This window comes from Pseudorasbora parva, chromosome 19 (genome assembly GCF_024679245.1).
Source record: "Pseudorasbora parva isolate DD20220531a chromosome 19, ASM2467924v1, whole genome shotgun sequence".
Classification (NCBI taxonomy): domain Eukaryota; kingdom Metazoa; phylum Chordata; class Actinopteri; order Cypriniformes; family Gobionidae; genus Pseudorasbora; species Pseudorasbora parva.
This window is the reverse complement of record NC_090190.1, coordinates 43,147,220-43,174,719: the sequence shown is the minus strand read 5'-3', so window position 1 is coordinate 43,174,719 and position 27,500 is coordinate 43,147,220. Positions and strand designations below refer to the sequence as shown.

Below are 27,500 nucleotides of genomic sequence, written 5' to 3'. Positions count from 1 at the left end.
TATCTATCCATCCATCCACTCACCCATCCTTTTATCCATCCATCCACCCACCCATCCTTTTATCCATCCATCCATCCACCCACCCATCCTTTTATCCATCCATCCATCCATCCACCCGTCCTTTATCCATCCATCCACTCACCCATCCTTTTATCCATCCACCCATCCTTTATCCATCCATCCATCCTTTATCCATCCATCCATCCACCCACCCATCCTTTTATCCATCCATCCATCCATCCATCCATCCATCCATCCACCCGTCCTTTATCCATCCATCCATCCACCCACCCATCCTTTTATCCATCCATCCATCCATCCATCCATCCATCCATCCACCCGTCCTTTATCCATCCATCCATCCACTCACCCATCCTTTTATCCATCCAACCACCCACCCATCCTTTTATCCATCCATCCATCCACCCACCCATCCTTTTATCCATCCATCCATCCTCTGAGAGAAACTTTAACTCAATGATGGTTGTCGGTGCTCCTGGTTTTCCGGCTGAGGATGGCAGATGTTGGATCATTTGAGAAGGGTTGGGATGGCAGGCCTGCTCTCCGTCTGTGCCTGATGAGCCGTCTCATGCATCATTCATTCACACCCAGATCTGTTTCATCACTGAGCCTCGCTTTCTTCCTTCAGTCCGACTGGAGCTGAAGTCAATCGCACTGCTAAACATGCTCTTCTTGTTTATTTTGTCTTGCTTCCAGTCCAAGTATCTAAATATTCTTAAATCAAGATGCATTTACTAGATTTTTTCTTGTTTTGTTAAAAATAAAATGAAGAGAGTTTTTGCTTAAAATAAGATAAATAATCTGCCAATGGGGTGAGAAAAATAATCTCAATTCAAACAGAAAACAAGATTATTTTTCTCACCCCATTGGCAGATTATTTATCTTATTTTAAGCAAAAACTCTCTTCATTTTGAGTTATTTTCCCCAAAACAAGACAATAATTTGTACTTGTCTAGTAAATGTTTCTTGTTTTAAGATTGTTCAGATGTTTGGACTAGAAACAAGACAATAATACTAAATAAGAAGAGCAGTTTTGCAGTGTTTTATTCAGAGCACAGATCAAATGGAAGCACAATGTTTTATTTCTCAATCTGTATTTTAGGATGACCAGCAGAGAGTTTTTAACTGTAGGCTCTGTCATCTGGTGATGAATTCAGGCCTGATCTCGTCCTCAGACGTGCTCGTGCAATCATTCAGAAACTCTCATCAGATTAATGTTCCCTCTCGCGCTGTAATATTCATAATCAATAACATATGGATTCATGTTCAGAAAACAACAGACAAATATTCTCTCTATAGAATATGATGCATCTGCATGTAACATATATACAACTAGAGGCGAAACATATTTCCAATAGAATCTACCAATAATTAAGTGATACATTATCAAGTAATAAAATAAAATAAAATCACATAAAGACTGTAAATAAATGAAGAAATCATTTACTGGTTGCATCCATCAGATCAAATGTCCCATTACGGACTATTTTTTATAGTGTACTGCAGTATTTCTCTATCATTTATCGCTACACATCATCATTGTGTTAATAATCTTGAACCATAATAACAGCTCATCTCTTCTCTGATGATGAGGGCGGGGCCACCTGATGATGAGGGCGGGGCCACCTGATGACGAGGGCGGGGCCACCTGATGACGAGGCCACCTGATGACGAGGGCGGGGCCACCTGTCACTCACATGAGATCAGCCAATAGCAAACCACAGCCATCCAATCAACTCCCCACAGACACAACCAAGCCCCGCCCACATTTGTTCTTGTTTCACTTGATATACAAGATTAAAAAAAACATTCAAAGTTGCATTTAAAAATGATAAATGATTGTTTCATTTTAATTTTGAATTACTAATAGAATTACTGAAAGACAAGTTTTATTCTAGTCGGTTCTACTCCACTCCACTCTCCTCCGCGCACTCCACTCCACTCTACTCCGCTCTCCTCCGCTCTCCTCCGCTCCACTCCACTCCACTCCACTCTACTCCGCACTCCTCCACTCCACTCCACTCCACTCCACTCCACTCCACTCCACTCCACTCTACTCCACTCTCCTCCGCGCCACTCCACTCCACTCCACTCTACTCCGCTCTCCTCCGCTCCACTCCACTCCACTCTACTCCACTCCACTCTACTCTACTCTACTCTACTCCACTCCACTCTACTCTGCTCTGCTCCACTCCACTCCACTCTACTCCACTCCACTCCACTCCACTCCACTCCACTCTACTCTACTCCGCTCTCCTCCGCTCCACTCCACTCTACTCTACTTCACTCCACTCTACTCCACTCCACTCCACTCTCCTCCGCTCCACTCTACTCTACTCCCCTCTACTCCACTCCACTCTACTCCACTCCACTCCACTCCACTCTACTCTACTCTACTCCACTCCACTCCACTCTATTCTACTCTACTCTACTCTACTCTACTCCACTCTACTCTACTCTACTCTACTCCACTCCACTCTACTCCACTCCACTCCACACTCCTCTGCTCTGCTCTACTCTACTCTACTCTACTCTACTCCACACTACTCTACTCTACTCTACTCTACTCTACTCTACTCTACTCTACTCTACTCTACTCTACTCTACTCCACTCCACTCCACACTACTCTACTCTACTCTACTCTACTCTACTCTACTCTACTCTACTCTACTCTACTCCACTCCACACTACTCTACTCTACTCTACTCCACACTACTCTACTCTACTCTACTCTACTCTACTCTACTCTACTCCACACTACTCTACTCTACTCTACTCTACTCTACTCTACTCTACTCTACTCTACTCTACTCCACACTACTCTACTCTACTCTACTCTACTCTACTCTACTCTACTCTACTCTACTCCACACTACTCTACTCTACTCTACTCTACTCCACACTACTCTACTCTACTCTACTCTACTCTACTCTACTCTACTCCACACTACTCTACTCTACTCTACTCTACTCTACTCTACTCTACTCCACTCCACACTACTCTACTCTACTCTACTCCACACTACTCTACTCTACTCTACTCTACTCTACTCTACTCTACTCTACTCTACTCTACTCTACTCTACTCCACACTACTCTACTCTACTCTACTCTACTCCACTCCACACTACTCTACTCTACTCTACTCCACACTACTCTACTCTACTCTACTCCACACTACTCTACTCTACTCTACTCTACTCTACTCTACTCTACTCTACTCTACTCCACTCCACTCCACTCTACTCCACTCCACTCTACTCTACTCTACTCCACTCCACTCTACTCTGCTCTGCTCCACTCCACTCCACTCTACTCCACTCCACTCCACTCCACTCCACTCCACTCTACTCTACTCCGCTCTCCTCCGCTCCACTCCACTCTACTCTACTTCACTCCACTCTACTCCACTCCACTCCACTCTCCTCCGCTCCACTCTACTCTACTCCCCTCTACTCCACTCCACTCTACTCCACTCCACTCCACTCTACTCTACTCTACTCCACTCTACTCTACTCTACTCCACTCCACTCTATTCTACTCTACTCTACTCTACTCTACTCTACTCTACTCTACTCCACTCTACTCTACTCTACTCTACTCTACTCTACTCTACTCTACTCTACTCCACTCCACACTCCTCTGCTCTGCTCTACTCTACTCTACTCTACTCTACTCCACACTACTCTACTCTACTCTACTCTACTCTACTCTACTCCACTCCACACTACTCTACTCTACTCTACTCTACTCTACTCTACTCTACTCTACTCCACACTACTCTACTCTACTCTACTCTACTCCACTCCACACTACTCTACTCTACTCTACTCTACTCCACACTACTCTACTCTACTCTACTCTACTCTACTCTACTCTACTCTACTCCACACTACTCTACTCTACTCTACTCTACTCTACTCTACTCTACTCCACACTACTCCACACTACTCTACTCTACTCTACTCTACTCTACTCTACTCCACTCCACACTACTCTACTCTACTCTACTCCACACTACTCTACTCTACTCTACTCTACTCTACTCTACTCTACTCCACACTACTCTACTCTACTCTACTCTACTCTACTCCACTCCACACTACTCTACTCTACTCTACTCTACTCTACTCCACACTACTCTACTCTACTCTACTCTACTCTACTCCACACTACTCTACTCTACTCTACTCTACTCTACTCTACTCTACTCTACTCTACTCTACTCTACTCCACACTACTCTACTCTACTCTACTCTACTCTACTCTACTCCACTCCACACTACTCTACTCTACTCTACTCCACACTACTCTACTCTACTCTACTCTACTCTACTCTACTCTACTCTACTCTACTCTACTCTACTCCACACTACTCTACTCTACTCTACTCTACTCTACTCTACTCTATTCTACTCTACTCTACTCTACTCCACACTACTCTACTCTACTCTACTCTACTCTACTCTACTCCACACTACTCTACTCTACTCTACTCCACACTACTCTACTCTACTCTACTCTACTCTACTCTACTCTACTCTACTCCACTCCACACTACTCTACTCTACTCTACTCTACTCTACTCCACACTACTCTACTCTACTCTACTCTACTCCACACTACTCTACTCTACTCTACTCTACTCTACTCTACTCTACTCCACTCCACTCCACTCCACTCCACACTACTCTACTCTACTCTACTCTACTCTACTCTACTCTACTCTACTCCACACTACTCTACTCTACTCTACTCCACTCCACTCCATTCTATTCTACTCTACTCTACTCCACTCTACTCCACTCCACTCCACTCCACTCTACTCTACTCTACTCTACTCTACTCTACTCTACTCTACTCCACTCCACTCCACTCTACTCCACTCCACACTACTCCACTCCACACTACTCCACTCAATTCTACTCTACTCTACACTACTCCACTCCGCTCCACTCTACTCTACTCCACTCCACTCCATTCTACTCTACACTACTCCACTCCACCACTCCGCTCCGCTCAACTCCGCTCCACTCTACTCTACACTACTCCACTCCACTCTACTCTTCTCTACTCCACTCTACTCTACTCCACTCCATTCTACTCTACACTACTCCACTCCACCACTCCACTCCATTCTACTCTACTCTACTCTTCTCTACTCCACTCCATTCTACTCTACTCTAGTCTACTCTTCTCTACTCCACTCTACTCTACTCCACCACTCCACTCCATTCCACTCCATTCTACTCTACTCTACTCCACTTTACTCTACTCTACTCCACTTTACTCTACTCCACTTTACTCTACTCTACTTTACTTTACTCTACTCCACTCTACTCTACTCCACTTTACTCTACTCCACTTTACTCTACTCTACTTTACTTTACTCTACTCACACCCCTCTCCTCAGGTGAGTTAGTTGCGGCCCCTTGTTATTCTCTGAACCTGATCCTCTGCTGCTCGCTCATGAATGATTCACTGGCCGAGTGTTCAGTGTTCCCGATCTCTGAGCAGCAGAACTGAGCGTCAGAGTTCACAGGTGGACCTAAAGTGAAGGATGTCCAAAAGACGATGGGTGGAATTCAAGATCTGTCAAACCATCAGCTGTTCAGCTCCGGTCGGCCGCAGGAATAGACCAGCTTCCCCAGCTGCAGGTATGGCTGCAAACATGTGTGGAGAGACGGATGTGTAGCACAATGACTGATGTAAAAAGACAAGAGTACACGATTTTTCTCTTTAAATGACTAGCACAGACTTTTGCTGCGTCTTTACACTGTAAAAAAAAAACAGTTTTTACTCATCATATTGAACTCAAATTAACATACAATTTGCAAAGACAATTAAAATGGATAAAATAACAATAACCAAAGAAAAGAACACTAAGAAGGTAAAATAAAACAGTTGTAAAAAGAATAAAAATATGATGCATAGATTAGGTGCAGATAAGATTATTACAGCACTTTTATCAGTGTTTTATGTAACTTCAAAGGGTTTCCTATAAAATTACACCAATGTTGTGTATTTAGAGACCACTATGGGAAGCTTTGGGTCGGCCGAATACAGCGGAAATGGTCCCAAAGTAATTTAGTGTAAATAAAAATGCACATCTCAGAAAATGTAATGGTACATGAGGTCAGAGCTCCTCCACAGACATTTAACATATACTTGAGGACGTCATTAACATATTTTCCTCATATTTTTACGCCACATATCCCCTCCGGACATCATCATACAAACATGCCTAATAATATACATTGTCAGTTTTTCGTATTATTTGCACGATTGGCTTTGTTTGCACAGCGATATTTGCAGTGTAAGGCTTTGCCTCAGCCAGCGTGCGCGCGCACGGCGACGTCACCGCGCAACGAGTCTCGTGTGTTTACGTGGAGAAACATGGCGGCCACTGTGAGTGTGACAGCTAAGCCCCAATAAAACACAGCGAAAACCCGGAGGATTTGCCGTCCGAGCCGAAGCGGACGCACATGTCAGCGGTCCGCGTTCACTGTTAGGCGTGTGTGTGTGCGTGTGGAGCTTTAATGACGCGCGTGTGTCCCTGTTTAAGCCGCAGGAACCGCAGAGATGATGGAAGACGAGGAGCGACAGAGGAAACTGCAGGCCGGCAAAGCCAAGGTGAGAAGATTTACATCACATTTATCTCCTCTTTACCTGTCTGCTCTTGTTTACCTCAGAATATACTTCTCGCCTGAGATGTGCCTAAAGTTTACTTCATTGCTGTATGCATCAGTTCAAAACTCAGTTCAACCAACAGCTGTCATTTACCCACTGACATCTGTGATTTAACTCAAGTACCTCGTGTTTACCCCTCTGTTACCCCACTGCTGCCATTTACCTCAGAAAACAGCTGACACTTATGATTAAACACCTCGAATGTACCTCTATTTTACTCCACTGCTGCCATTTACCTCAGAAAACAGCTGAGACTTATGATTAAACACCTCGAATGTACCTCTATTTTCCCCATTGCTGTCATTTACCTCAGAAAACAGCTGAGACTTATGATTAAACACCTCGAATGTACCTCTATTTTACTCCACTGCTGCCATTTACCTCAGAAAACAGCTGAGACTTATGATTAAACACCTCGAATGTACCTCTATTTTACTCCACTGCTGTCATTTACCTCAGAAAACAGCTGAGACTTATGATTAAACACCTCGAATGTACTCTATTTTACTCCACTGCTGTCATTTACCTCAGAAAACAGCTGACACTTATGATTAAACACCTCGAATGTACCTCTATTTTACTCCACTGCTGTCATTTACCTCAGAAAACAGCTGAGACTTATGATTAAACACCTTGAATGTACCTCTATTTTACTCCACTGCTGTCATTTACCTCAGAAAACAGCTGAGACTTATGATTAAACACCTCGAATGTACCTCTATTTTACTCCACTGCTGTCATTTACCTCAGAAAACAGCTGACACTTATGATTAAACACCTCGAATGTACCTCTATTTTACTCCACTGCTGTCATTTACCTCAGAAAACAGCTGACACTTATGATTAAACACCTCGAATGTACCTCTATTTTACTCCACTGCTGTCATTTACCTCAGAAAACAGCTGACACTTATGATTAAACACCTCGAATGTACCTCTATTTTACTCCACTGCTGCCATTTACCTCAGAAAACAGCTGAGACTTATGATTAAACACCTCGAATGTACCTCTATTTTACTCCACTGCTGTCATTTACCTCAGAAACAGCTGACACTTATGATTAAACACCTCGAATGTACCTCTATTTTACTCCACTGCTGCCATTTACCTCAGAAAACAGCTGACACTTATGATTAAACACCTCGAATGTACCTCTATTTTACTCCACTGCTGTCATTTACCTCAGAAAACAGCTGAGACTTATGATTAAACACCTCGAATGTACCTCTATTTTACTCCACTGCTGTCATTTACCTCAGAAAACAGCTGAGACTTATGATTAAACACCTCGAATGTACCTCTATTTTACTCCACAGCTGTCATTTACCTCAGAAAACAGCTGACACTTATGATTAAACACCTCGAATGTACCTCTATTTTACTCCACTGCTGTCATTTACCTCAGAAAACAGCTGACACTTATGATTAAACACCTCGAATGTACCTCTATTTTACTCCACTGCTGTCATTTACCTCAGAAAACAGCTGAGACTTATGATTAAACACCTCGAATGTACCTCTATTTTACTCCACTGCTGTCATTTACCTCAGAAACAGCTGACACTTATGATTAAACACCTCGAATGTACCTCTATTTTACCCCACTGCTGTCATTTACCTCAGAAAACAGCTGAGACTTATGATTAAACACCTCGAATGTACCTCTATTTTACTCCACAGCTGTCATTTACCTCAGAAAACAGCTGAGACTTATGATTAAACACCTCGAATGTACCTCTATTTTACTCCACTGCTGCCATTTACCTCAGAAAACAGCTGAGACTTATGATTAAACACCTCGAATGTACCTCTATTTTACTCCACAGCTGTCATTTACCTCAGAAAACAGCTGAGACTTATGATTAAACACCTCGAATGTACCTCTATTTTACTCCACTGCTGTCATTTACCTCAGAAAACAGCTGAGACTTATGATTAAACACCTCGAATGTACCTCTATTTTACTCCACTGCTGTCATTTACCTCAGGAAACAGCTGAGACTTATGATTAAACACCTCGAATGTACCTCTATTTTACTCCACTGCTGCCATTTACCTCAGAAAACAGCTGAGACTTATGATTAAACACCTCGAATGTACCTCTATATTACCCCACTGCTGTCATTTACCTCAGAAAACAGCTGAGACTTATGATTAAACACCTCGAATGTACCTCTATTTTACTCCACTGCTGTCATTTACCTCAGAAAACAGCTGAGACTTATGATTAAACACCTCGAATGTACCTCTATTTTACTCCACTGCTGTCATTTACCTCAGAAAACAGCTGAGACTTATGATTAAACACCTCGAATGTACCTCTATTTTACTCCACTGCTGTCATTTACCTCAGAAAACAGCTGAGACTTATGATTAAACACCTCGAATGTACCTCTATTTTACCCCACTGCTGTCATTTACCTCAGAAAACAGCTGACACTTATGATTAAACACCTCGAATGTACTCTATATTACCCCACTGCTGTCATTTACCTCAGAAAACAGCTGAGACTTATGATTAAACACCTCGAATGTACTCTATATTACCCCACTGCTGCCATTTACCTCAGAAAACAGCTGACACTTATGATTAAACACCTCGAATGTACTCTATATTACCCCACTGCTGCCATTTACCTCAGAAAACAGCTGAGACTTATGATTAAACACCTCGAATGTACCTCTATTTTACTCCACAGCTGTCATTTACCTCAGAAACAGCTGACACTTATGATTAAACACCTCGAATGTACCTCTATTTTACCCCACTGCTGCCATTTACCTCAGAAAACAGCTGACACTTATGATTAAACACCTCGAATGTACCTCTATTTTACTCCACTGCTGTCATTTACCTCAGAAAACAGCTGACACTTATGATTAAACACCTCGAATGTACCTCTATTTTACTCCACTGCTGTCATTTACCTCAGAAAACAGCTGAGACTTATGATTAAACACCTCGAATGTACCTCTATTTTACCCCACTGCTGTCATTTACCTCAGAAAACAGCTGACACTTATGATTAAACACCTCGAATGTACCTCTATTTTACTCCACTGCTGTCATTTACCTCAGAAAACAGCTGAGACTTATGATTAAACACCTCGAATGTACCTCTATTTTACCCCACTGCTGCCATTTACCTCAGAAAACAGCTGAGACTTATGATTAAACACCTCGAATGTACCTCTATTTTACTCCACTGCTGTCATTTACCTCAGAAAACAGCTGAGACTTATGATTAAACACCTCGAATGTACTCTATATTACCCCACTGCTGCCATTTACCTCAGAAAACAGCTGAGACTTATGATTAAACACCTCGAATGTACCTCTATTTTACTCCACTGCTGTCATTTACCTCAGAAAACAGCTGACACTTATGATTAAACACCTCGAATGTACCTCTATTTTACTCCACTGCTGTCATTTACCTCAGAAAACAGCTGAGACTTATGATTAAACACCTCGAATGTACTCTATATTACCCCACTGCTGCCATTTACCTCAGAAAACAGCTGAGACTTATGATTAAACACCTCGAATGTACCTCTATTTTACCCCACTGCTGTCATTTACCTCAGAAAACAGCTGAGACTTATGATTAAACACCTCGAATGTACCTCTATTTTACCCCACTGCTGTCATTTACCTCAGAAAACAGCTGACACTTATGATTAAACACCTCGAATGTACCTCTATTTTACCCCACTGCTGCCATTTACCTCAGAAAACAGCTGACACTTATGATTAAACACCTCGAATGTACCTCTATTTTACTCCACTGCTGTCATTTACCTCAGAAAACAGCTGAGACTTATGATTAAACACCTCGAATGTACTCTATATTACCCCACTGCTGTCATTTACCTCAGAAAACAGCTGAGACTTATGATTAAACACCTCGAATGTACCTCTATTTTACTCCACTGCTGTCATTTACCTCAGAAACAGCTGAGACTTATGATTAAACACCTCGAATGTACTCTATATTACCCCACTGCTGTCATTTACCTCAGAAAACAGCTGAGACTTATGATTAAACACCTCGAATGTACCTCTATTTTACCCCACTGCTGTCATTTACCTCAGAAAACAGCTGAGACTTATGATTAAACACCTCGAATGTACCTCTATATTACTCCACTGCTGTCATTTACCTCAGAAAACAGCTGAGACTTATGATTAAACACCTCGAATGTACCTCTATTTTACTCCACTGCTGTCATTTACCTCAGAAAACAGCTGAGACTTATGATTAAACACCTCGAATGTACTCTATATTACCCCACTGCTGCCATTTACCTCAGAAAACAGCTGAGACTTATGATTAAACACCTCGAATGTACTCTATATTACCCCACTGCTGCCATTTACCTCAGAAAACAGCTGAGACTTATGATTAAACACCTCGAATGTACTCTATATTACCCCACTGCTGTCATTTACCTCAGAAAACAGCTGAGACTTATGATTAAACACCTCGAATGTACCTCTATATTACTCCACTGCTGTCATTTACCTCAGAAAACAGCTGAGACTTATGATTAAACACCTCGAATGTACCTCTATTTTACTCCACTGCTGTCATTTACCTCAGAAAACAGCTGAGACTTATGATTAAACACCTCGAATGTACCTCTATTTTACTCCACTGCTGTCATTTACCTCAGAAAACAGCTGAGACTTATGATTAAACACCTCGAATGTACCTCTATTTTACTCCACTGCTGTCATTTACCTCAGAAAACAGCTGACACTTATGATTAAACACCTCGAATGTACCTCTATTTTACTCCACTGCTGTCATTTACCTCAGAAAACAGCTGAGACTTATGATTAAACACCTCGAATGTACCTCTATTTTACTCCACTGCTGTCATTTACCTCAGAAAACAGCTGAGACTTATGATTAAACACCTCGAATGTACCTCTATTTTACTCCACTGCTGTCATTTACCTCAGAAAACAGCTGAGACTTATGATTAAACACCTCGAATGTACCTCTATTTTACTCCACTGCTGTCATTTACCTCAGAAAACAGCTGAGACTTATGATTAAACACCTCGAATGTACCTCTATTTTACTCCACTGCTGTCATTTACCTCAGAAAACAGCTGACACTTATGATTAAACACCTCGAATGTACCTCTATTTTACTCCACTGCTGTCATTTACCTCAGAAAACAGCTGAGACTTATGATTAAACACCTCGAATGTACTCTATATTACCCCACTGCTGCCATTTACCTCAGGAAACAGCTGACACTTATGATTAAACACCTCGAATGTACCTCTATTTTACTCCACTGCTGCCATTTACCTCAGAAAACAGCTGACACTTATGATTAAACACCTCGAATGTACCTCTATTTTACTCCACTGCTGTCATTTACCTCAGAAAACAGCTGAGACTTATGATTAAACACCTCGAATGTACCTCTATTTTACTCCACTGCTGTCATTTACCTCAGGAAACAGCTGACACTTATGATTAAACACCTCGAATGTACCTCTATTTTACCCCACTGCTGCCATTTACCTCAGAAAACAGCTGAGACTTATGATTAAACACCTCGAATGTACCTCTATTTTACTCCACTGCTGTCATTTACCTCAGAAAACAGCTGAGACTTATGATTAAACACCTCGAATGTACCTCTATTTTACTCCACTGCTGTCATTTACCTCAGAAAACAGCTGACACTTATGATTAAACACCTCGAATGTACCTCTATATTACTCCACTGCTGTCATTTACCTCAGAAAACAGCTGACACTTATGATTAAACACCTCGAATGTACTCTATATTACCCCACTGCTGTCATTTACCTCAGAAAACAGCTGAGACTTATGATTAAACACCTCGAATGTACCTCTATTTTACTCCACTGCTGTCATTTACCTCAGAAAACAGCTGACACTTATGATTAAACACCTCGAATGTACCTCTATTTTACTCCACTGCTGCCATTTACCTCAGAAACAGCTGACACTTATGATTAAACACCTCGAATGTACCTCTATTTTACTCCACTGCTGCCATTTACCTCAGAAAACAGCTGAGACTTATGATTAAACACCTCGAATGTACCTCTATTTTACTCCACTGCTGTCATTTACCTCAGAAAACAGCTGAGACTTATGATTAAACACCTCGAATGTACTCTATATTACCCCACTGCTGCCATTTACCTCAGAAAACAGCTGAGACTTATGATTAAACACCTCGAATGTACCTCTATTTTACTCCACTGCTGTCATTTACCTCAGAAAACAGCTGACACTTATGATTAAACACCTCGAATGTACCTCTATTTTACTCCACTGCTGTCATTTACCTCAGAAAACAGCTGACACTTATGATTAAACACCTCGAATGTACCTTTACCGTACTGCTGATATTTACCTCAGGAAATTAACTTACTGATATCTGATATTTGATATAATTTGCCCTGTATTTACCTCTATTGCTGTAGTATACCTTATTCTCAGCTGAGATTTACCTCAAGTTCACCTCAGAATTTATCACACATCTTTGATTCAACCAACAGCTGTCATTTACCTCACATTTACCTCTATTTCACATTTTCCTCACTGCTGTCATTTACCAATTTTTTACCATTTTTTTATCTAATATTTACCTCTATTTTAAATCACTGTAGTCATTTACCTCATATTTACCTCTATTTAACCTCACTGCTGTCGTTTTCCTCACATTTACCACTATTTTAGCACACTTCTGTCATTTACCTCATATTTACCTCTATTTTACCTCACTGCTATCATTTACCTCACATTTAACTAATTTGTACCAAATTTTTACCTCTATTTTACCTTTACCTCTGCTGTCATTTACCTCACATTTAGCTCACTGGTGTCATTTACCTAATTTTTACCACATTTTTACCTCATATTACCACTATTTTACCTCACTGCTGTTGTTTACCTCATATTTAGCTCACATTACCTCACATTTTTACCACATTTTTACCTCACATTATCTCCATTTTCCTTCAATGCTGCCATTTACCTCAGTACGAACCTGACAAATGAGGCAAACTTGAGTTAAATCACACATTTAACTTTGTTTTCGTTTACCTCAGAATATCTAATATCTGAAATTTACCTTAGATTTACGTATTTACCTCACATTGTGCTGTCATTTACCTTTAGGATGTCATTTATCTGAGGTTTAACTACATATCATCTCCCTTTCGACTGACATTTACCTCACATTTACCTAGCATTTTCCTCTATTTTACCTGTCATGTACCACGTTATCATTGCTGTCATAAGAACAGGAATCATGGAGGGGACAGCAGCTTTATTCCTGCTCATTTATTGGAAAAATCACATTAAATGATATTTAGCGTCTCAGTCACTGAAAAACACAAAACATTTGTTTCTAGATAATCATCTCTGAGTTTTCCAGTGGTACGGGAATGCAGCGTAAGTCTATGTGTCTGGGTTTAAGAGTTTTATGCACTTTGTCATGCAGTGAGCTCTCGTAATATATGATGAAAACATATGGCCAGTTGCATAAACTTAGCCACTAATGTGTCTTAGGAGCTAATAGAAATTAGTCAAGAGTTATGCTTTTCTTTTAGCCTAGAAATCTAGACGCCCCCTAGCGGCAGCAAATCTAATCTACCGTGAGTGTCGTCTAGCAACTCTCAATACCCTTCTGAGCTGTATTCCCCTCACTCTTCCCGGGCCAATCACATCGTGTATAGAGTCGGTGGGCGGGGCCATAATGACGGCCAAGTTGCGCTTGCGTGCTTCTAGTAAACACAGAAACTGGCGAACGGCGGTCTGTTGAATCAGCTTTGACCGCGACTCTGGAAGACTTGAGTTAAGCTTTTCTCTGAGAAAAGAACAAAGAGCGTCACTGAAGTCATTCTGAAGAAGGGAAGATGTGTTCGGAGTTTAGCCGACCGGATACGGCGAATGTTTAATCTGTCAGCGAGCTCTGCTTCACCTTCGTTGCTCTGGTTGGTGTAGCGCTATCCTATCGCGTGCAGAGGGAGTTTGACAGACAGCCGTTTATCCGCCCCTCAGATTGAGCCGTCAATGGAGAGTTTCCAGACCAAACATCTGGATGAGGCTCCAGCTTGTCAGGCTACTTTTCTTTTGCTTTTCTGATTCAAATTAGACCGATCTATCTTTTTATGTAAGTGACTTAAAAAGTACCATTGTTGAAGAAGAAGAAAAAATAAATAAATAGATGACTAACTTTTAAGACTACACTTAGAAGAAAAGGTGCTATCGGCGCTATGTAGTTGAAACCCATAAAAGGTTCTATATAGAGCCCTTTTTAAGGGTTCAATCAAAAGAACCCTTTAGGGTTGTTTGTAACCAGGAAAAGGTTAATATGGAGCCTTTTAGGGGTTTGTTCATTATCATTTGTTTTGTCCTTTCCGGATTAAATATTTCATATTATTGACAAACTTTTCATTGCATTATTCAGTGTATTCAAATGCATTTATGAACGCATGTGAAGGATCACAAAATTCAAGATATGGGGGTTAAAAAAGTATTTATCTCATTTTATGTCAATATCAATATCACACGAAGAGTGCCATTCCAGATTTATCCTCCAAAAATCACCATGATTGTGATATTAAGTTACTACAACAGTTTAACAAACAGTAATTTAGTTATTTATAATAATATAAAATATGAATGAATAATAGCCTAAAGAACGTTTGTGACAAAAAGGCGTCTTTCTTGGCATTATATAACCTTTTTAGCATAAAATGTTGAGTTGAGTAAAGACCCGTATGGTTCTATAGAGATCCCCAATAAACCCTTTTTTCTAAGAGTGAAGTCTAAGCAGTTTATGCAACCGGCCCCTGATATGCATGACCTGGTAAAGCCGTGCTCACTGCCTGCGGTTACAGGATGAATGTGAAGACTTTGCGTTGGCTAAGAGCATGTGGATGGGCTTGAGAGACTGGATTTTCCAGCCATTGCTAAACAGGATCTCTCTCAGAGACATCGGGTCACTGTAACCTGCACAGCGTGTCAGGACTGAGATTAGAGCTCTTGACATCCTCAAACTACGGCTACATTCAGGGCTCAACGCTGAGGATCATTTCCACTGGTCCGGTCGGGCCTACTGGCCCTGCCAAAATCAACACGATCTCATGGTAATGCGTATCAATGAATGAAAAATGAGTTTTGGCGTGCAAATGCTACGCAGTTTTTCGTGTGCATATGATACGCACTTTATGGTGTGTGTATGACATGCTCTTGCACTGTAAAAAAATATTTAGAAATAAGTTACCTGATTGCCTTAAAATTTTGAGTTCATTGAAATTATAAATAAAATTGAAATTGAAATTAAAAATTATTAAACATTTTTTGAGTTTCGACAACCTTATTTAAAATATTATTAAAAGATTGTGTAAGCATATTGGGTAATTGTGTGTGTTTTATTTGTGATGACGCAGCCAAATTGTGCTATTTTCATGATTTATCAAATTTTTTATGTGGTTCAAATACAATAATATTTTGAGTTTCTATTTATTAAACCAATTTCCTTCATTGTATCAACTCAAAATTTTAATTTCAATAAACTCAAAAATTTAAGGCAACCAGGTTACTCACTTTTTTAAGTTAAACCAACAACAACAACAAAACATTTTTACAGTGTGGGTAGGATTAGGGTGGGGGGTTCGTACGTATAATACGCCATAAAGTGCGTATCATATGCACACGAATAAACGCGGACCACACGCACGCCAAAACTCATTTTGGCATATACATTCCACGAATTTGCGCACGTACTATTTATATGCATTTTCGTGAGATCAGGTTCGCCAAAATGTATACTGGCCCTATCACAAAAAAGTAATAAATAAAATAAAAAAAGCCTAATTATTGTTTTTTTTTTATTTTTTATTTTTTTATCCATGTAACCTTAATAAATTAAGTTGACTCCAGAAAGCCTAACTCATAGTTTAAAAAAAATATTGTTAAAGTCTGTAATGTAGGGCTGGGATAAACGATTATTTTTTAAACGATTAATCTAGCGATTATTTTTTCGATGGATCGATTAATCTAACGATTAATTTTTCCTGACCGATTCGGTTACGATTCGATTCGATTATCGATTATCTCCCCATTAATTGCCTAATAGCAATTTATACATGTTGATTTAATTATCTGAATGAAAAAACAAATTCCTTAACATTGCAATATATGTTTATTGCTCTTAAAATTCCAAAGTAAGACTATACAAGAGCAATGCATTCAATAAAACCTTGAAAACATAAAGTAGGCTACACACACACACACACACACACACACACACACACACACACACACACACGCATAAATAAGTATTAACCTACAACAAAGAAACATATTATACGATTTTTCTATGTATGCAACTCAGCCTACAGGCTATGCCCATCGATTAAATATCAACAAGTTGTTTAATCAAATCCGGGGACACACTGTAAGCGTGAGCGTCTCGGCTGCGTGGCGTGTCCGTTTTTGTTTCGGCTCCCATGTTAACAGGTTGGAGTTTGCACACTGCCTGTGAGGCGCGGAAAACGCGTGCATGCTAGAAATAGAAGAGAGCCTATTTTTCACGCGTCTCCAGGCAAAATAGAATAGGGAAAGATGTTTATATATCATTTTGACACGAATACATATTAAATTACATTTTCATGTTTGAAAGTCTGTAGGTTTACATAAATGCAGATATAGGCCTAATTGTAATAATAAAAAACGTCAATTATCGATTTTGAAATATTGCAACTGTCAATACAGAACGAAATATTCTGTAGCCTATTTTGCCGTCAATACCATAGATATGTGGCTACTCCCGACGTTGTCTTTGCTGTATCAGTAGGCTATTTATGTTTAACATTAGGAATAGGGCTTCCCTCCGCATCAATAGCAGCAGCAGCGCCGCGTCAGACACGCTTCTAGTGTGCAAAGGCAGAGAAAACGCCACGCAGCCCCGTGGCTGACCCGCAACAGAAACGCCACGCGCATCCGCGGCATGACAGTGAAAACAGTTACATGTGGAGTGCATTACGGGCGCCAATACTCCGTTTAAAACCGGAATAGTCCTGGGATGAAACTGCTCACTTAGAGGATGGATACCCTCGGTCACATCAGCGCGATTAGACATTGAACATTTTAAATTTAAAACAGCTTATTATGTAGGTAACGTAGCCAATGTGTCTGATGCTTTCACTTGATGCAAACGTTTGTTTTTGTGATTAAAATACGTCAAATATTACCAAAACATCTGTCTTCCTGTGTGCAGAAATTTGTTTATGTAGCCGTGACAACAAAACGCGTGCGCGCATGCCTGTGATGCTCCGTGCGCACCGCGCGCCAACCCCATAGACTGTGGCCAACCCGCAAGCCTTGCACTTCTGAAAGTCTGAGGAGCCACTCGTGTTGCTACCATAGATATACATAATAAATAATATACTTAATTACATAATATACTTTATTATGTACATCTATGGTTGCTACTACTCTCCGGCGCCGCCAACTTTATTTTGAGTCTGACGAATCGACGCACATATTTTGCGTCGACGTATTTTTTGCGTCGACGTCATCGATGACGTCGACGCGTTGTCCCAGCCCTACTGTAATGAAATAAGAACAAATAATAGAATTACGAGCACAAATACAACAGAGCAAACATACACATGAAATAGTTATTTTCAGGTTTTTCGTTTAGGTCTGAAGTAGATTTTCAGGTAGACTACAGAAATAGTAATCCTTAGCGTTGAGCCCTGCTGATTAAAATAAAGAAGACAGAGTAGAGTGAGATGACTTGAGAATAAGTAGAGTGTGTGAAGTCCACAACGCTCAGACTTGTAAAAAATCCGCTCACACACTCTGGTTGTCAGTCACTTTAATAGCATTTTTCAAAACTGTGGTGAACCTGACTGCAGCTGAAACAGGGGTCATGACCCTTTAATGTTCGAGCGCTAGTTTGGCCTCTTGTTTCTTCACACACTGGCCTCTTCAGGGTGATAACAGAGCCGTGCTATCTTAAAAATGCCTGAGTCTGAAGGCCCGGTGAGATCCTGACCTCTCCATGCTCCCTATGAACGTGTGGCCCGTCTGACAGGGTTACGTGATGTCCTGCACACACACACACTGAGATTTAACACCCTTTTACACTGGACGTGACTTTGACGCGCGAATAATTTGCACAATGTTTACATTTTTGATCAGCTGTGTGTGTAATGAGCACTTCCACACCGAACGCGAATGTGCTGCGGCGAAAAAACATTTTTTATTTTATTTTACTCTAGCGGCGACAGAGATGGCTTCAACCAATCAGATACAAGGAAACAAAGGTGATGAAATGTCCAGTTGATGTCATTAGCTATTCACTCATCATTAACCTTTGCCAGGTGTGGCGTTTCTCATGAGATTACAGCTGTAGTTATAGTTAAAGCTGTGTTTACTATTGTGACAGCAATTTCACCTTTAATAAAATCATTGATTTTTTTTTAAATTTTCTTCTTAACCTTGTGTCCGTGATTATGGACGTGTTGCCATCAGTACGTCTGTGGCACTTAAATGTTTGCATTGAGACTCGACTGGAAACATCTGCTCTGGATTGACTGGTTCCTGAAGTGTGTGTTAGTCTCGTCGAACGAATGAATGAATGAATGAGGAATTTATATAGCGCTTTCATATGTACTGTACACCCAAAGCGCTTTACACTTATGACAGTGATCTCTCCTCAACCATCACCAGATGTGCTGCTAACGCTACTATTACTCTAATTGTCCCACAGACTTTCAAAGGTAAGTTTAAAAGCGGCCATGATATAGTTTTAGCTCCTGTCCCAGATTTGGATTCTCTCCTTCAGACTCTGATCTTTAAGACTGGCTGCACATAAAACCTTCTTTTCTGTCTTTTAAATCCAATTAAAAGCTCTTCTTTACTGAATGATGAAGTTTCAGCTGACGCCACGAATGTATGAGCTCTGACGCGAAATTCGTGATGCGGCTGATGTGAATAGTTTTAAAGCAAAATATTCGTTTATGCGTTGTTTTAAGAGTCTGGGTTCACACGTAACGCGTCCGCTTTGCGTCCGCTAATGACTACTTTGAACCGATTAAATTTAATGAACTGATCTGTCCAACACTGACCTCACAAATCAGTGTGTAATCATTTACTCATAACACCTCTGAGATGAGAACGCAAGTGTGCTTACCCCATTAAATAAGAGGGGTTGGTAAGAATCAAGCCCCGTTCACACCGCCAGCGACACGCAGCGACAAAGCGACATGATCCCATTCAATGGAGCGCTGGCGACATCCGGCGACAGTGACCGTTGGTGACAGAATGTGGGCGTGTCAAGCGACACGAGACACGCGACAAAAGTTCAGAAATTTCAACTTTATGCAAACGAGAAGCGATTTTCGCGAGCGACAACCAATAGGAGTGAAGTCAGTGGAGTGCACGTGATCCGTCTGCTTTACTGCTGCTACTGCGGTGTCCGGAGGAGTTGTTGATATTAGCTTTTAGCAAGTCCCCTGCTCTTTATAATATGTCTCTGTGTAGCCTACATACAGAGACACATTTAAAAAAAAAATGATTCATGGAAAAACGTGTCTGGGATTGTGGGGATATAAAGTAAGTTTTGACTAAACTGCATGCAGGATGGTCTACCTACAGTACAGTGTGTATGTATTCTAATAACTTGCTCTGTTCTGCAAACTCTAGTAATAAAAACGGTACTATTTAATGACGTTTATACGCAACTCGTAGTAGTAACGCCAACTAGCGACATGAGTCTCTGGCGCTGCGACATGCAGTGACAAAATCGCTGGCGGTGTGAACGGGGCTTTAGTCTTAGTAATCGACAGTATTTTCATGTATTTAATTTGAGTAGTAAATAACCACAATTTTTTTTTAATTTAGACTGAGAATAAGGGGAAAGTAGAACAACGCAGGTTGTTGATAGCCAATCATTTTATTAAATTGTATATGGTAGAGAATTAGACTATTCATTACATTTTTAATGCTACTTTTTAATGATTTTTGCCAAAATAATTAATCAGTAAACCATGGAAATGTGTAAAAACGAGGAACTAAAGGAACAAACATCAAGACATCATACATAATGAGATCAAAATTAGATAAGCAACAAAAAAAAAGACAAAGTACATTTATTGTCAGTATTGGGCTCACTTTTACTGTGTGTGGGAAACCCGCACTGCAATGATCAACTTCTCTGACATTTTGCATTGGGAACTAATGTGGTCGGAACCAAAGTTTATTTACCTGCGTTCTCTGGATTTCTCTCAAGCGCAGCACTTCTACATTCCCATTGGTTGCCGCCGAACCGCGTCATAGCTCATTACCATAAAGTTGAGCTGATTTCAACTCTCCTCGACGCCTTGACGCTCGCCGCCCGGCTCCCATTGAAAATAAATGACTTCCGGCCACCTAAATGCTGTGAAAAGACATTTGACTAATTTCTCCGAATATTAATCTTTTAATTGAGATTATCGCTTGTTTCATGCATTGTTTACAGGTTAACACCTGAGCTAGAACTCTTGAATCAAATTAAATGTCATCTCGACATTCAGCTTTAATTTCTCACACTTTCTCAGGTGAATGTCGACGCCTCAGCCGTCGTTTAGTCCTGCTAACCCCCCCGCACAACACACATTCACTTTGTAAATGTCAGGAGCCGCTGAATAAAGACGCTTGCGATGGAAAGAGATGATTCAGAATGATTCATAGTTTCTTTTGTAAACATTTGGAGCGAACAAAAGCAGAGAAACTTGTTTTCTTATAGTTGCAGCATATTTTTCTTATGAATGCAGTATATTTTTCTTAAAATAAGCTGCTTTGAAGCAGAACTAAATCATTGCAGACTTTGATTGCGTGTTCATCCAGTGAGATTTTAAATGAGTTTGCTCGTCTTAGACACAGAGTTTGTTGATTTATCTGTGATCTCTGACATTCAGATCAATTGATTTGTTTTTCTTGTCTTATTTTGTCAGTAGTGAAGAAACAGAAATATCTTAACATGCTGTTAGTGTTCATGTACTCTAGCAGGAGATCATTACACACACACACACACACACACACACACACACACACACACACACACACACACACACACTGCCCCTAAACCTACCCATCACAGGAAACATTCTGCATTTTTACTTTCTCATAAAAACTCCTCCTGTGTGATTTATAAGCCTTTTGTAAAGTGGGGCCATGGGTAATGTCCTCATATTTCACCCTCTCCTGTAATACCTGTGTCATACCCATGGCATTATACACATCTGTGTCCTCATGTGTCACAAAAACATGCCCACACACACACACACACAATGCAATTTCATAAAAACACATGAACAAACATGCGTAAAAAAGCCAGAATTAACCAAGAGGCTATTTTTCATCTGTAGTCCACTGGCCTAGATGTTAAAAGAGCAATAAACACACAAATAGTGTGTGTGCGGCTCTCTCCAGCCGCTGAGTGTTTGAGTGACAGACAGATAAAGGGGTTTTGCATGTGTGGACTCTCTGAAGATGACCCTTGAACTCACATTTTGGCTCAGATCTGTTGTTTGTTTTGCTGCAGTAACGCCTGGCGTTCAGAGCATCTGTCAGCGCGCGCAGTTTCCATGCCAGTGTCATTAGCGAGCATTTCAGACACTCGGGACACGACCGGAGAACAGTCAGCGCAAAACACACACACACACTAGAACTGGTGCATCAAAACACACACACACTAGAACTGGTGCATCAAAACACACACACTAGTACTGGTGCATGCCAGATCGAATTTATCTGGATGCAAATGCATGCAAACTTATTTCTGATGTGTGTAACGGAGGCCAGTTAGTAGTTGCTATACATGTTAACTATATCTTACCAGTTATTATGAAGCCCCCAATATAAACAGACATTAATGCTTAAGACGTGTGTATTTTTTGAAGGGGAAGTGAAGGAGAATTTTACTGGCCCGACCGGATAAGCAGATTAAAGCACCTATAACAAAACATTTAAGAAGTATCATTAATTTAGTGTGAGTGGCGATCAATAGTGGATAATAATATAGTATATAATGAACTAGGGGTGCCTCCGACTAAGGAAGCAAGTGTGTTTTCCTGAACACCATCATGACTGAAAATGACACTTCATATGACAGTTCATTAGACAATTCATTAACATCAAGTCACTTACATTTTAGATAAAATATTGACTGTTTTTATTCGATTTCAGCAGCGAAAATATATCACAGCAGAACCATAACGTCTCTCACAGCAACAGACAGTGTGTGTTACTGAATGATTCAGTGTTTGAATGAATCTGTTGAATCAAAGATTCAATAACCTGTTCGTAAACGACTGCCCTGTTCTTGAATTAATCAGCTGTAAACCACACATTAAGACAGTCAGCGTTTGAATGAATCGACTCAATGACTCACTCATTAAGACAGTCAGCGTTTGAATGAATCGACTCAATGACTCACTCATTAAGACAGTCAGCGTTTGAATGAATCGACTCAATGACTCACTCATTAAGACAGTCAGCGTTTGAATGAATCGACTCAATGACTCACTCATTAAGACAGTCAGCGTTTGAATGAATCGACTCAATGACTCACTCATTAAGACAGTCAGCGTTTGAATGAATCGACTCAATGACTCACTCATTTAGACAGTCAGCGTTTGAATGAATCGACTCAATGACTCACTCATTAAGACGGTCAGCGTTTGAATGAATCGACTCAATGACTCACTCATTAAGACGGTCAGCGTTTGAATGAATCGACTCAATGACTCACTCATTAAGACGGTCAGCGTTTGAATGAATCGACTCAATGACTCACTCATTAAGACAGTCAGCGTTTGAATGAATCGACTCAATGACTCACTCATTTAGACAGTCAGCGTTTGAATGAATCGACTCAATGACTCACTCATTAAGACAGTCAGCGTTTGAATGAATCGACTCAATGACTCACTCATTAAGACGGTCAGCGTTTGAATGAATCGACTCAATGACTCACTCATTAAGACGGTCAGCGTTTGAATGAATCGACTCAATGACTCACTCATTAAGACGGTCAGCGTTTGAATGAATCGACTCAATGACTCACTCATTAAGACGGTCAGCGTTTGAATGAATCGACTCAATGACTCACTCATTAAGACGGTCAGCGTTTGAATGAATCGACTCAATGACTCACTCATTAAGACGGTCAGCGTTTGAATGAATCGACTCAATGACTCACTCATTAAGACGGTCAGCGTTTGAATGAATCGACTCAATGACTCACTCATTAAGACGGTCAGCGTTTGAATGAATCGACTCAATGACTCACTCATTAAGACGGTCAGCGTTTGAATGAATCGACTCAATGACTCACTCATTAAGACGGTCAGCGTTTGAATGAATCGACTCAATGACTCACTCATTAAGACGGTCAGCGTTTGAATGAATCGACTCAATGACTCACTCATTAAGACGGTCAGCGTTTGAATGAATCGACTCAATGACTCACTCATTAAGACAGTCAGCGTTTGAATGAATCGACTCAATGACTCGCTCATTAAGACAGTCAGCGTTTGAATGAATCGACTCAATGACTCGCTCATTAAGACAGTCAGCGTTTGAATGAATCGACTCAATGACTCACTCATTAAGACTCACCTGCTGCCACCTACTGGTGGTTAAGTTTCATGTTTAAACATACTTTCCAAAATTTCTTATTTGTTTATCCAAAAACACAAATCTCATAACATTATTAAATGCAGTTGTATTTTTCAGTGTAAATGATTTAATTTGATTGGTAACAGCCCCATAGTGTCTTATTTTAATTTAATGTATAGATCAAATTTAAGAATATAATATGAAAGCTAAAGCACAGCCTATATTAAATAAGATTCGGGGAAAATGACCTTTATTAAAGGTAAAAATATCACAAATATGCAGATTTAAATATGCCAAAGATGATTAAACACGGGAGAATATCGCTTCAGAATAAATCATATTTACAACACAAAAAATGAAATAAAAATAAACCTTTTTTTTTTACTCTGACAAGCTAATGAACATGAACATGTTTAATGTCGAGCCCTAATAAAGCATGCGTTATGTTTAGGACAAATTGGATTATTCTGCTATTTTTCAGGCTACTGTATATTGATATTAACTGTATTTCTTCAATCTATATCGTTTATATCGGGGGAAAAAATCGATTAGGGGTGTAACGATTCGTTTTAACAACGATTCGATTCGTATCACGATTTGATGTTGTCGATACGATTCAAGGACGATATTGGTTCATTTAGAACGATACGATCCGAAACGATTTAGTGACTTGAAATCAATTTAGTAACTTTTTAGCCGAAAATGTTAATCAGTGTGACTGAAATATACGTCCAGGTGAAGTTTTCTAGATTCCTGCTGTTTCTTAATTTGTGTTTCTTAATTAATGTGTTCACATTTCATTTGAATAAAGTGCAACCAACAGTTTAGGTTGAATTAACAGGAAGTGAACATTTTCTGCTCTCATTTTCAATGAAAGTACAGTAAGTGCAACCACCATACTACTGCTGCTACTTCTGCTCGTTTTTCAACATTAAAATATTACAATATTAATATCAAAAACTCTTCAGGTTTAATTAACAGTAGGTTTACCTGCTACTTTTGCTGTTGTTTTTCAACATAAAAATAATACAAATATAATATTAATATCAAAAATAAAGTGCGACTACATCTCTTCAGGTTGAATGAGCAGAGGCTGAACCTGCTGCTACTACAAACAGCGAGCGACTTCTTTAGAACACCTCCATCTTTACTAAAGCCAAAATGTTTTCTCACACTGGACCGCAATGGTCTGATCATTTCTCGCTCGTTGGCTTCTCCTCCGTCATCCGCCAAGCTATGTTTGGTTTTCTTTGCGCGGCTTCTGGCGTGTGCGGCTAACGTCACATATAGGCAGAGTAACGTTTAACGCCTTTACCATTAAATGTGCTAAGAAAAAACATCCATATAAAGTCTGACGTGCTTAAATTAAATGTGTTATTTCCCATTATCGATACAATCAATCGATTACCTTTTAAAACAATGTTAGATCGATATATGTCGTCCGGAAGGCCAACTTGCCAAACACAGATCGATGTAGTTGGATCATAGGAATATAAATCGATACATCGACGTAGTAGATGAATCGTTACACCCCTTATATTGATATATATCGAAACATCCATTGCACAGGACATCAGTTCTGACGTGTTATCTTCCCTAATGAAGGTGAAACTTATAACGGAAATTATGTGTCAACTAAACAAACTCTAATCTGAAGTATTTGGGATTGTAAATGTGATGTGCATTAGATTAGACCGAACCGAGGCCTGCTAATGCACATCTGGAGCCTGTTTAACTCCAGCTCCGTTTAATTATGCAAAATCAATTGTTCCAACCCAGCATGCAATAGAAGCGTTTTCTGCCTTCAGATCTGAGGGTTTTAATTTGTGTGTGTGTGTGTGTGTGTGTGTGCGTGTGCTGTGATTTCAGGCTAAAAGCTCTGGTTAACAGGAGGTCACACAGACACACACACACACACACAAATCCCGATCGTTAGTCCACTGGGATAATTGGCTTGGCTGATAAACACAGTTAGTGTCACTCAGGAGATATTATAATAAAACTGAAGCGTGCGGCGTAATTAAACACGTCCCACACACTCCGCTATCATGATCTTAATTAACAGCTCGTGTGTTTGTGACCTCGCTCTGATCTCTCCTATCTGCTGTCGGTACTCGTTTGGCACGTGCATCGTTAATACACAGCGCATTTATGTCCCTAAAACTAGCGTATGCCGTTGAGGTGAGCAGCTGAAATAATGTCAGACCTCGATCTGAAGAGGCCAAATGGAGTCAGCAGGAGACGCCGCTTAGATAACCCAGAGATTAATGGCAGCCTCTGTGGGGAAAAACAAATTAAATGTAATTTCAAGCTGTGCGATTGCTTCGCTTTTGCTTTCTTGGGTCTGACTCTGAGAAACGGAGTTTGGTTTCTCACGGAAGATCCAGTGTCACACAACACCAATCACATTTGGACAATTTCTAAATTAGGCCAAGAATAGAATTAAAGGTCCTATCAATTAATTTGATTAAAAATATTGTCATAAACACACAGAAAGCTCCTCATGACAACCCGTCAAAATAAAAGTTTGGTTTAGCTTGAAGAAATTGTGACGTATATTACTGTTGTACAGTAGAATTCAGCTACGTCTCAATGTTATAATTCTTAAAATAATAGGAATAAATTATTATTAACTTTATTTTTTAATGTTTTAAATGTATCAGTGAAAGCTCATTGTGCAGCAGTGTTTGACAAAAAAATGGTCTAATTTTAATGATTAAAAACTACTTAAATTAATGCTTTATTGGCAGATTTTTTTTAATACAAAACAAAGAATTTCAGAAAATTCTGATTGTGAAACTTTTAAAATAGGAATAATAAATGTTGTTTTTATTAATTAAATTAATAGACATTTAAAGCAATTCAGTTGTTAAAATGGAAATCCAGAAAACTTAAAACAAAAAACATGGCATTTTGGTAAAAATAAAATATATTTCATTTGGTCCTAAAAATATAATTTGTTTTAATGTTTTTTTTTTGCTTACTAAAGTTCTATGAAATATTTCATTTGACTATTAAAACGGGGAAGAACAAAAAGACGGATCGAGAAAAATTAAAATGGAAACGAAAAAAATATTGAGAAAAATTTAAATGGGGAAAAAA

The 27,500-nt window shown here is 39.9% G+C and overlaps 2 protein-coding genes across 8 annotated transcripts in view; one reads left to right on the top strand and one right to left on the bottom strand.

Annotated features, from left to right (window-relative positions):
- Positions 1 to 27,500, bottom strand: part of LOC137048320 (transcription termination factor 1b, mitochondrial) — a 63,123-nt gene that overhangs the window by 8,017 nt on the left and 27,606 nt on the right. Inside the window, exon 1 of one of the 2 annotated variants that reach the window (XM_067426438.1) lies at positions 431 to 731. The exons of the other annotated variant lie outside the window; for it this stretch is intronic. Within the exon in view, the coding sequence (XP_067282539.1) occupies positions 431 to 454 (24 nt within the window). The 5' untranslated portion in view covers positions 455 to 731. Of the gene's footprint in view, positions 1 to 430; positions 732 to 27,500 lie in introns of those variants that run through there. 2 annotated transcript variants of the gene reach the window in all.
- The window catches only part of akap9 (A kinase (PRKA) anchor protein 9), a 151,018-nt gene continuing 129,929 nt past the window's right edge, over positions 6,412 to 27,500 (top strand). For all 6 annotated transcript variants that reach the window (XM_067426426.1, XM_067426425.1, XM_067426428.1 and 3 more), the window contains exon 1: positions 6,412 to 6,655. In XM_067426426.1, coding sequence (XP_067282527.1) covers positions 6,605 to 6,655 — 51 coding nt within the window. In that variant the 5' untranslated portion in view covers positions 6,412 to 6,604. The remainder of the gene's footprint in view (positions 6,656 to 27,500) is intronic.